Source organism: Bidens hawaiensis, unplaced genomic scaffold, assembly GCF_021521415.1.
Source record: "Bidens hawaiensis isolate Kalapana, Puna unplaced genomic scaffold, B.hawaiensis_p1.1 tig00000697_1, whole genome shotgun sequence".
Lineage (NCBI taxonomy): Eukaryota > Viridiplantae > Streptophyta > Magnoliopsida > Asterales > Asteraceae > Bidens > Bidens hawaiensis.
The window spans coordinates 4,869,313-4,881,535 of NW_027491041.1; the positions used below are offsets into that span (position 1 = coordinate 4,869,313).

The 12,223-nt window shown below is 33.0% G+C and overlaps 1 protein-coding gene across 1 annotated transcript; it reads left to right on the plus strand.

The window, feature by feature from the left end:
- Nucleotides 1-266: 266 nt before the first annotated feature.
- On the plus strand, nt 267-4,204 carry LOC143531762 (putative potassium transporter 17). Its single transcript, XM_077026996.1, has 6 exons — nt 267-429; nt 750-803; nt 879-1,136; nt 1,312-1,364; nt 1,885-2,254; nt 3,356-4,204. The coding sequence occupies exons 1-6, from the start codon at nt 267-269 to the stop codon at nt 4,180-4,182; spliced, it is 1,725 nt and encodes a 574-aa protein (XP_076883111.1). The 3' UTR covers nt 4,183-4,204.
- The last annotated feature ends 8,019 nt before the right edge of the window (nt 4,205-12,223 follow it).

A 12,223-nucleotide genomic window follows, 5' to 3' on the forward strand; every position in this document is an offset into this window, starting at 1 on the left:
TTTTATGATACAATTTTTTTAAAAAAAATATTAACATATAAAAAAGCTATTAATGCTTAAAAATCATGGGGGGAGTTGGGTTAAAAATGAAAATATAAATAAAGCATGAGTGAAAGATTAAGAGTAATAATTGTAATTATACATTAAATTTACAAAAGATGATTATAGTTGAGGGGGAAAAATTGTAACTATTTTAAAGCAAATTAAAAAACACGTGAGTTTTGATGTTATAATGACCCTTTTGTCCTTATTTAAACTTGTACTATATGCTTAATATTAATATTAATATTTTGGATCCAAGCTTAAAAAAGCATACTAGGCTTGGGATGTTTATCGAGAGGAGTTTGATTGCAAGGATGGTATTGTTTTTTATAGCAATACTCGGCATGTGTATGTTAATTGGGGATGGCATACTCACCCCTGCTATCTCAGGTACTCAGTTGTTTCTTTTCTTCTAATTGACAACGTGTTATTCTCAGCACCAGAGCCCGACCCTATTGTAAATAACCAAGTCTGATCTGTTCAGGCCTCGTGGGTGTTACCTGGTTTATGTGAAGGCAAAATGGTCAGTCCCCACCCGGACCTGTTTAACGGTATTCTTAGGACTCGGGAACTGACCATATTGTACAAAACCGGTCTAATCCGGGTCGGGTCTCATGGTTTGCGGGTCTTACCTGATTCCCCTACTTCTAACAGTTACTGTTAAAGAAAAAAGTATATACTTATATTTATATTTCCAAAACTATAACCGGTGTTGTCAGCAATGGATGGCATCAGGGGTCCTTTTCCCGAATTCAGCAAATGTAAGTTGAAAGGCGTCTCGGATTATAACACTCTGTTGTTGTTCTAGTGTAATGTGAGTCTTGTTTTGGTTTTAGCTCTGGTGGAAGCGCTGTCTGCATTTGTTCTTGTTTTGTTTTTGCTTCAAAAATATGGTACCGCGCGGGTGAGCTTTATGTTCTCCCCAATCATGGGTTTATGGACGCTGACTACCCCCATTGTCGGTATTTACAATATTATACATCATTACCCAACCATTTTCAAGGCGATTTCACCGCACTACATCTACCGTTTCTTCTCCACAAATGGCCATCAGGGCTGGCTGCTGCTTAACGGGATGGTCCTTTGTATAACAGGTCAGTCAGCTGCTCTGCACCATATGATATACTGCTTATAACTTTTGCTTTATAAAATTACATTAGAAGTATGCTACATTCTTTTTGTTTGAGTGTGAAGTTATCTTTTAGTTTTATGGAGGCAGTATATGTTATTTATAGAAAGTATTTTGTTTCCTTTTGTTTTTATTTACAGGTTCTGAAGCATTGTTTGCTGATCTTGGTCATTTCAACAGACCGTCTATACAGGTATTATGTTTCTCTTGGTTATCATTTAAACGTATGGGTGTTCGATCAATCAAATTTAAAATATTCTATTTAATTGAATCGAGCTATTCAAATTCAGCTAAAAAAGAATTAAATTATAATAGTAGGCCCAAATAATTGAACAATTGGTTATTGAGCAAGATATTGAATTAGTAGGCCTAAATGCTATTAAAATCCTTAGAAGCCCTTTTTTTGTACGTCTCTCTGTGTGTGTGTAAAGACATAAAAAGTAAAAATAAGGTGTATAATGTGAATTTGAAATTACTGAATTCGAATCAAATTCTAATTTTTTAAAACCAAATTCAACCTTGAATTTCGAATTTGAATGGAATTCGAGTTTCTCGAAGTCGATTCAAATACTAAACACCCCTAATTAGACGTGGCCTATTGGCGGTTCAAAGTCTGTGCCTATTCAGTTTTCGGTACCAACTGAATCACTTCTTTTTTTTCAATTTACCGGCTTGAGATTTAACATAATCCCGATCAACCCGACTCTCGACAGATTGCCTTTTTATCCTGTATATACCCGTCACTGGTTCTTACATATGCGGGACAGACAGCTTACTTGATTCAGAATCCGAACGATCATGATGATGGGTTTTTCAAGTTCATACCCACAAAGATATATTGGCCAATGTTTGTTATAGCTTATTCGGCAGCCATTGTTGCTAGTCAGTCTTTAATAACTGCCACCTTTTCTGTGATCAAACAATCGGTCGTTTTGGATTATTTCCCGAGAATCAAAATCGTGCATACATCATCTAACAATGAAGGCCAGGTTTACTCCCCAGAAACAAACTACACACTCATGCTTCTTTGTGTTGCTGTCATTCTTATTTTTGGGGATGGAAAAGAAATTGGCAACGCCTTTGGTACGCCCCCTTTATCTTTAATTCCCATCATAACAAGTTTTATACACCGTGGCGTGAGGGGGAAGCTCACCACATAAGAATCACGCTCCTTGAACAGCACATGCTTATTTTTTTATGAACTTTTCGATATAAATTTTAATGAAAACCGATCACATAGTGACACTTCATGCAATATTTTTTTATATTTTATAGTTTACATTTAGGTTAATTTCTCGAATAATGTTTACTCCTTAGTTTGAAAAAAAAGACACGAATTACCTAGTTTTTTTTTTCTGAACATTATCATATAAGGCTTTTATAAAACCTTATATAAAAGTAGAATTAAAGTTAAGGATTTTTAGAAAGAATTGAATACCTTAGGGCTTAGACTTAACTTATTTAGGTCACATACCATAATGGTATTTCCCTTACATATTTTATTATTATTATTATTAGCTTTTATATTGCGGTTAAACTGTGACCTTATTATTAATATTATTATATTTGGTAGTAGTTTTTTATATAACTGTTAAACTTTGATTTCCTTTTTTTTGCTTCATACACATGTTCTTAGAGCCGAGGGTCTCTCTGGAAGCCACCTCTTTATTCCTTTGGATAGAGGTACGGTGTGCCTACATCCCACCCTCCCCAGACCCTTCCTATAGCTCTGCTGTCGGTGGGATTTTACTGGGTATGATTGATTGATTGATTGATTGCTTTTATAAAACCGAGATGTTTTCAAAATAACATATTTTTTAATCTCATAAATGTTTCTCAGAGTTTTGACATGTGCTTGAAGTTAATATCCAACCTACTTTTTTTTTGAAGATGATATATCCAAGGGGCTTTTATTATTTTTATTGTGTATCAAGTGTTTAATAATAACCGTTTAAAGATAATTTACTATAATAAGATATTGTAACAAGATATTTAAGAAAACATCAACTCTCTCACTCGCTAGGTATAACACATGGTTAGTGAGTGTGCTTCTCTCACTCTCTCCTGCTTACTTGGCACGCACACTCACTAGGTATAACACATGCCCTTTTGAAATAATACAAGAAACGTGTTCTGTTAGTATGATACGCTTACTTTTAGTACTGTTGTATGATTGGTCTGCAGGTGTTGTGATCTTGGTCATGCTGATAACCACCCAATTACTGACATTGGTTATGATTGTAATTTGGAGAGTTCCTCTTATTCTGGTTGCTCTCTTCTCTCTCATCTTCTTAACAATGGAAGGGGTTTACGTGAGCTCGGTTTTCACCAAAATCAAAGAAGGTGGTTGGATTCCGTTTGCCATATCATTAATCCTTGCTTTCATTATGTTCGTTTGGTTCTACGGTAGACAACGAAAAATGGAATACGAATTAACCCACAAGATCGACTTGGACCGTCTTAAAGTTCTACTTTCTGATCCGGGTATCCAAAGGGTTCCCGGGCTATGCTTCTTTTACACCAACATTCAAGATGGGTTCACCCCGGTTTTAGGTCACTATATCAACAACATGAGATCCATTCACAAGGTGACTGTGTTTACGACACTCAGGTATTTGTTGGTTCCTAAAGTTTCACCCAATGAGCGGTTTGCTGTGAAAAGATTGGCGCTCAAAGGTGTGTACGGGTGCTTGATCCAATACGGGTATGCGGACTCGCTTAATCTTCAAGGAGACTTTGTTTCTCAAATTATTTGTAGTTTGCAAAATCATATCATGCATGAGAACCCTCAGGAGGACCAAGAAATGGTTGATCTTAACGAGGCGCAACATGCGATTGTTGTCCATGTTCGTGGGAAGACGAGGTTTCATATAAACAAGAACTGTACGAGGTTTGATCGGTTTATGCTTTCGTTTTATGAATTTTTGCATGGTAATTGTAGGTCGGGGATTCCAACTTTAGGAGTGCCACTTCCTCGGCGTATTGAGGTTGGTATGCTTTATGAGGCATGACCCAAACACCACAATTAGATTAGGAGGATAAGAGAGTTTTTCACATGTTTTGGGTGATTAATTTCTACCCAAACGTTTATTATTATTATTATTATTATTTATTTTTTTTAAGTTGTAATTCAATTATGATATACGTATAAAAATTTCATATTGTGTTTTCTCTTTGGCAAACTAATCTCCGCTGGTTCGGCTGAACCAGGTACTTTTTCGGTTTTATATATAGCCTATAGTTTTGAATTAATGAGCGAACTCATTTTTTTCAACAAACGAACCTAGTATCGTTTTAAAAATATATATTGAACCAATTGGTTGTGAAAACTTTAGTTATATTTTTTAGTAATGAATATTCCTTTTATAAAACATAAAAATGCTTTTAAAAAAACCTATAAAATTATTAACAAACATCATATATGGCCAGTAATAACCCATATATAGATTATTAAAAAGACAATTACTTATAGAATGAGTCAATAAGCCTAACATATTTAACATTTTTAAACATAATATCTAAATAAAAAATAAATAAATAAACAAAAACATCGGTCTATCGCTTCAACAACCGATCAGTTTTTTTCTGTCGACCAAACGACCATTGCCTCACCACCTTCGTCAGTTCGCCTCAAGGTTTCAACGATCACTAGCAACCAATATCCAGTCTATCGTTTGTGAAATGTTTTTCTTCAATAAAGCATGTGAGTACGGATTTACGTAATTATTTGGGTGACGATAATATGAATGATGCTTATACTTGTTATAAAAGGAGTTCTTTTTTAAACTCGCGATTGAAGATATCATTTTCAAAACATGAAAACGCGAATGGAACAATTATAATACTTAATATCTTTTTATTTAATGTGACTTTGTATGTTATTGATTGTTAACGATATATTTTTGTTACGATGGTGATATTACATTTTTTTATCTGACCCAATGATCGATCTGACCCAACCCATTCGCGCCCAAAAACTTTACGTCGGAAAAATAAATCAAGCACCAGATATCTAGAACCCATAAGAAAAATTTTTTGGCTCCGCTATTGATTATATATATATATATATATAGGATCAGGATCAGGATCATGTGAGAACTTTTTAGGAATTGAGAACTATAAGAACCATTTTGGACCACAAAAAAACCCAATAATAAAAAAAATCATAAAACAAAAAAAAACACAAAAATAAAAAAAGTAAAAAAACCAAAGTTCTTATTTATCATCCCGGTTTCTAAAAAAAATAAAAAAATAAAAAAAAAACGTAAAAAAAATTCTCGGTTTAGCTAAATTATACATATACATATATGTATAATATGTACATATATGTACACACATGTTTTTTTCCTATACACATATGTATAATTTAAGGTAAATGATAATGTACATATGTGTACATTACATAAATAAAGATTAAATGAAAGCATACATATGTTTATATGTATAATACGAATTAAAAAGAAAAAAAAATCGGTTTTTTTATTATACATATATGTATAATATGTACACACATGTTTTTTCCTATACACATATGTATAATTTAAGGTAAATGATAATGTACATATGTGTATATTACGTAACTAGAGATTAAATGAAAGTATACATATGTGTATAGGTATCATACGAATTAAAAAGAAAAAAAAAATTTCGGTTTTTTTTTTAATGAAACCAGAATGAAAATATAAGAATTTTGGTTTTTTTTACATTTTTAAAATTTTCGGTTTTGTTTGTTTTATAATTTTTTTAATATTTTTAGAGGGTTTTTTTAGTGGTCCAAAATGGTTCTCAAAGTTTTCAATTTGCCAATGGTTCTCTTATGATCCTTACCCTATATATATATATATATATATATATATATATATATATATTAGCTTAAGGATCCTAAGAGAACCCTTTATAAATTGAGAAATTTGAGAATCATTTGGACCACTACAAAAACCTCTAAAAATATTAAAAAAATTATAAAACAAAAAAAAAAAACAAAAATTTTAAAAAAGTAAAAAAAACAAAATTCTTATATTTCATTCCGGTTTCATAAAAAAATGAAAAAAGAAATTAATTCGTATTATACCTATGCACGTGTGTATAATTTCATGTAATATCTAGTTACGTAATGTATACATATGTACATTATCATTTACTTTAAATTATACATATGTGTATAAAAAAAGCTTATGTGTATATGTAAGTATTATACATATATGTATAATTTAGCTAAACTGAGAATATTTTTTTTAATGAAGCCGGGATGATAAATAAGAATTTTGGGTTTTTTATTTTTGTATTTTTTTTGTTTTATGATTTTTTTTGGGTTTTTTGTAATCCAAAATAGTTCTCATACCCTCATGGTTCTCAATTCCCAAAAAGTTTTCACATGATCCTGATTATATATATATATATATATATATATATATATATATATATATGCATATGTATATGCTATTTTTTTTGTTTAATAAGGTATTTTCCACATGACATACCACATAAGCAAAAACATGCCATGTCAGCAAAAACACTAACGGAGTTGAGGTCTATTAAATTTATGAGTGACAGAAGAAAACAAGTTATAAGTTGAGAGTGGTGGGGGACAAATCGTTAGTTGAGAGTGTTATCATCCAGTTAGTGAAAGCTGAAAGTATTAAAAAAACCAATATCCCTATTTTTTTTAAAAAAGGCATGTAAATTCTTGACTATAACTAGTTTTACAAATTATTAATTTAACTTGTATAGTCTCCTAGGGTCTTTCATGGGGATGTTTGGGATTCCTTATTTTCACCTCCTTATAACTTATAAGGATAAGTCATAAGTTACAAAAGTGTAACTTATCAACATTTCCTCTCACATAATAAGTAAACCCAAACACTTTTTTTTAACTTATCATAAGTTATAAGTTATAAGGAGGTAAAAATAAGAAATCCCATGTTTTCTTACAAAAATCGTGCACAATTTTTTAAAGTTTGTAGAGGAGATATCGGGATAGATTCAAGGTGAAATCTTGTCTCTTTTCAGCGGTTGATTTGCACATGCTTATGATTTCAGCGATTTGTTTGCACATGTTTATTGTAAGAATTGAAATCTTAAATCCATTGTTTTATTTTACATCAGTTGACTTGTAAAAGAACTGAAACTGAAATTGTAAATGAAATCCTTCAAATTCTTGTAACTAAAGGAATTTAAAATCCTTCCAACATATAAACGAACTCAAGTATAATCATTGGAATTTTCGAAACGGTTCGTCAATGACCCAAACCGCCGACGACCCAAATCTTTTCTACAAGACCCGGTTCCGTTTTTTTCGTTTTGGTCCGGTTTTCGGTTTTGTTTGTTTTGGTTAGTTTTTCAGGTTTCGTTTAATTTGGTTTCGGCTCCTTCAACCAAAACAAAATTACAAACGAACTTGAACCGAAATAAAAATGACCAAAACGAAATAAAAAATTAAAATAGAACTGAAAAGAATTGAATAAAGCGAAACCTAATCCAAAAAACCGGCTTAAACGTATAAAAGAACTAAACCGTAAAAAAAAAAACCAAATTGAAACGAAACCAAAAAATTGGACGAAAACAAACAAAAATTTGACATTGAACGTAAATGACACTGAAAACATTGACAAAAAAAAAAAAAAAAAAAAAACGAAACAGAGTCGGGGAGAAACGGTTGTAGTTCTCAGCGGGCTGGGTCGGGCTGGGTCCCTGTGGGTTGTCGGTAGAGCAGGGTCAGGGTTGGTGTGGTTCGGGGCGATTGTTTCCAATTCATTAGTGTCACACCCCGTTAAGCGAATTGCGGAAGCGTAAAACGGAAATGCAACAGATACAACTGGTATCAAATACATTGTTCATAAAGAAACATTACTAACTAATTTACAATATATTATATCGTTCTAACATCTTTTACAAACTAGGTGTTACAATCAAACCGGTTCTTCAATTACTGTACTTCTAACTCAAATGCCACGACATCAATCACCAATCAGACACGTAACGCACAGGAAATTACTTCTCATATTTGATTACCTGAAAATCATGTTAAAACATGTCAACTACGAATAGTTGGTGAGTTTCATAAGTTTTAACGAAATCAGTTCTGCGCACCATACAGTCATAGTTTGTATGTACGCGCGTATATAAGAAAATGTATTTACATTTATATATGTATATCTACGTCTTTGTATACTGATATGTATGTGTATAAGTTTATGATAGAGTTTGAAACTACGATAAAATTGTGACTGCTCATTCGTACTTCGTGCCTTCATTTTCCAAATAAAATCAACCACTGTGGCCCCCTTTCCACCCACAACGGTTCCACGTAAAATCACTACTATGGTCCCTCTTCTGACCACAATGGTTTCACGTAAACTCAAACATTACACATTGTATACACAAACAATTATTATTTTCTACACATAGAATTTCCTACGCCTATCCACATAGTATGTATATATATATATACACAACACACACACACATATATATAGTATTTATCACGTATTACAAATCACTGTGGCCCCCTTTCTGCCCACAACATATATAATCATAATATTTTCTTAATACTCATGTCATAATCAAGTTATTTCGTTTAATAAGTTGCAGCAGAACTTGGCTTGTAGGCCATACTCAACTTTAGTTTATAAGTTGCAGCAAAACTTGGCTCATAGGCCATACTCAATTTTAGTTTAGTAAGCAGAACTTGTCTCATAGGCCATACTCAACTTTACTTTACAAGTTGCAGCAGAACTTGGCTCATAGGCCATACTCAACTTTAGTTTATAAGTTGCAGCAGTACTTGGCTCATAGGCCATACTCAACTTTAGTTTAGTACTATTGTGGCCTCCCTTTCACCCACAATAGTCCCATGGCCATTACAGACCACATTATTCCCAAATTAGTTATGTTTAACATTACATGACGTGTTTTTATAAACAAGTTGTCACGTGTAATTTCATTATGTTTTGTCATTCGTACTATCCCCACTTAATAAACCGATCAATGATAATAATCACCTTTCATCAGCACATAGTTAATCATTATGGTTGTAGGGACTTTTCATTTATACATGTTCAAATAATTTATATCCTGAACCGTTTTCAGATAGATAATGTATATAAACATACTTTTCACCCTAAAGGTTTGTAAACAGTTTGAAAAGAGGGGTCATGAAACTCACGGTTTTGTAGGCACTCAGTGGGAGATCAGCTCGGGGTTCGTTTCCCTTGTTATCACTTAGTCCCTATAGTCCATATTATAATAATATTAATATTTTAATATTATTATAATACTAAGCTGGGCTGTATAGCTAGTATGGGTGTGGCTGTAACACCCAGAAAGTGACAATAGGCTTAGGTTGTGATGTTGTTCAATGTCTAATACTTAAAACCGAACTTGGCTTAGTTTCCCGTTTTCCCAGCTGGGCCAAGTTGTTCGTTTACGCATTCTGAAAACAGTTATGGGGAAATAAGCTTGTGTAAATGTGTTGGTTAATAAAATGATTAAATTATAAAGAAATATCACATATTGGGGTCCCGGATTAGCTACGGGGCCCGTTTCCGTTTATTTAGTTTGATTTGAGAAGAAACGTGCACAATCTATCCAGATTGTCCAGGTTTCTCATAAAAAGGTTCGTTTTTACTTAATTAATCCAAAAATATGATTTTTGATCACTCTTGGTGTTTTGATATTCCCGCTGGTTCGTTAATCGCGGACTTGTCGGTTTTTATTAAAATTGAATTTGTTTAATCTTCAAATTAGCATAATTAATTAACCATTAATCATTAAATTATGAAAATTTAGCCACTTATCAAATAAAATATGTAGATTTTTATAAAAATATTTCTGGAATTATTTACTGATTTATTAATTTATAAAAATTCATTTTATCATATATATTTCGCCTGAAAATCGTCCGTTTACCCCAAACGATCTCCAAAAATTCCACAAAAATTCCTGATTACTCAAATTATATCTCAAAACAACCTGTATCAATTCCAGAATGCAATAAGCTTGTTCAATATTCTTTTCGGCCCACACTCGACTATAAAAATTCATACGAACGCATTTGCACAAAACACTCTTAAATTTTTTCAAATGATCCCAAATTTTATATGTGATCAAAATATACCAAATCTGAGTTCCCCACAAAATTTCATAATTTTTTAAGCATTTTAACTATTTTTCCCAAATAAACGTCCGAATTCGGTAATAAATTCACCAAATATTCTCGGATGGTAGAAAAATTACCAAATTTCAACAAGGACTCAATGACATGGTCCCTGATGTCCCTGCAAAATTTCAAGACCTAAAAATATGCACATCACAACCTTAACCTAAACAGCCCGTAATCGAACATTTCGACATTACCTTTGCGGGTTTCGCCTGTTTTCGCTCTCTTAATCCAATTTCCGGGTTCTTGTGCTTCTATATAAGCTAAGTACAGGTCTTATATCACAAACCAAGCATGTATCATCAAGAGACCAGCCATGAAAGTTAGGGTTTCGGTTAGAGTTCTAAACTGAACTTTTGAGCCGTAAAAACGTTGTTTAAACCCTCTAATCCGTGTTTACGGCCAAAAAAACTATCAAACCAGGTTGCTAACCATGTGTAGGATCAAAACATATTTTTGGACCCTTTTTAGAGTTTTTACATGGTTAGAAGTGATTTTTGGCAATCAAACTATGTTTATATGAATTCAAACATGTTTAAACATGCATAAATTTGATCAAAATAGAAACTTTACCTTAGGGCTTGTTATGGATGAGTAAGAACAGCAGGTTTATGGTTCAGAAGATGCAAGAAGGTATTGATAAAATATCTTGGAACTTGTTTAAATATGAAAAGGGTTTAAGAGGGGGAAAAGTCTTCTTTGGCGGGCTGGGCTTGTTGGGCCCCCTTTTGGGCCCATTTGGCCCACTTATCTTGATTTACGTGCCCGAACGTGAAATACCGAGTCTAAATTTATTTCGGGTTTGGTTTTTGGCGCGAAAAATATAACGGGTACGACAAACAGTTCGAAAACGAGTGTTTTCGGCTATTTTTGTGTAAATTTATAAAAACATAGTATTTGTTTGTAAAAAATGAAAATATTCTCACGGATCACTTAAAACATTCCCACTAAGTGTTTTTGTAAGTACTTTCCGGCTTAACGGATGATACAATGCTTGTTTCGAAACTATCTTTCGCGTTTAAATCTATAGCGGGTAGTTAAACGAGCATGTTTTCGTTTAACTAGTTTGCTATCATACTAAGGCCTTAATATCAATATATTGGCTTATAATAGAAATATATAATTTACAGATGGCCCCCCTGGGATATCCGGGTCATAACCAGACCCGTTCGGTTATTCATTCATTCGTTACGCAATAAGCCGTTTATCGATTATTCGATAAACGAATACTAAGGTGTACTTGATTTTGTTGCGAATGTCACAATTAGCCACCTAAACACGTCAAGAATGGAATTCAGATTCTAATTCCAAGAAATTCGTATTCCTATTGGAATGCTAAAATTTCAAATCCAATTACTTCATATTCTAATTCCTATGCAAATTCCAATTACAAAACATTCCCGCAACCAAACGCCCCCTTGTGTGTTTTTTCAAGCATCTTCCTAAATTGTATGATTAGGATTCACATATTAGAAAATAGAAAAGTTAGCTAATTTAAGAAGAAATTTCAAAGGTTATTGGATTTAATAATAACCCCAACTATCACATGCTACCTGTTGCCATTCTTAACTAATGAGTTGATCACTCGCACTCTATACTTTAAACTTGTTTTTTGTCACTCCCCAAACTAACCTGGTTAGTTTTGGGATAAAAAGCGTCATTCTGCTATATTGAGGGGATAAAATGGAAATTTTGTTTAACACCACATCTGACTAGTGGGCGAACGGTTCCACCAACATACCACACATTGGCGCCCTGAATCGTCATCTCCATTCCTTTCTTACCATTCTCCAATCTCTAGAAGCCTTAAACCGAGCCACCACCACCACCTGTTCACGTTTATCCAGTGAGCTTACTAGTGTTTGGCAGCTAGCTAGAAAACTTGCAACTTGCTG

Bases quoted from the DNA above. Each gene is read 5' to 3' on its own strand.
- LOC143531762 (XM_077026996.1), top strand. From the start codon at position 267: ATGCTTAATATTAATATTAATATTTTGGATCCAAGCTTAAAAAAGCAT. The intron at 804-878 runs GTAAGTTGAAAG...TTTTGGTTTTAG, and splicing joins TTTTCCCGAATTCAGCAAAT to CTCTGGTGGAAGCGCTGTCT. The intron at 2,255-3,355 runs GTACGCCCCCTT...ATTGGTCTGCAG, and splicing joins AGAAATTGGCAACGCCTTTG to GTGTTGTGATCTTGGTCATG.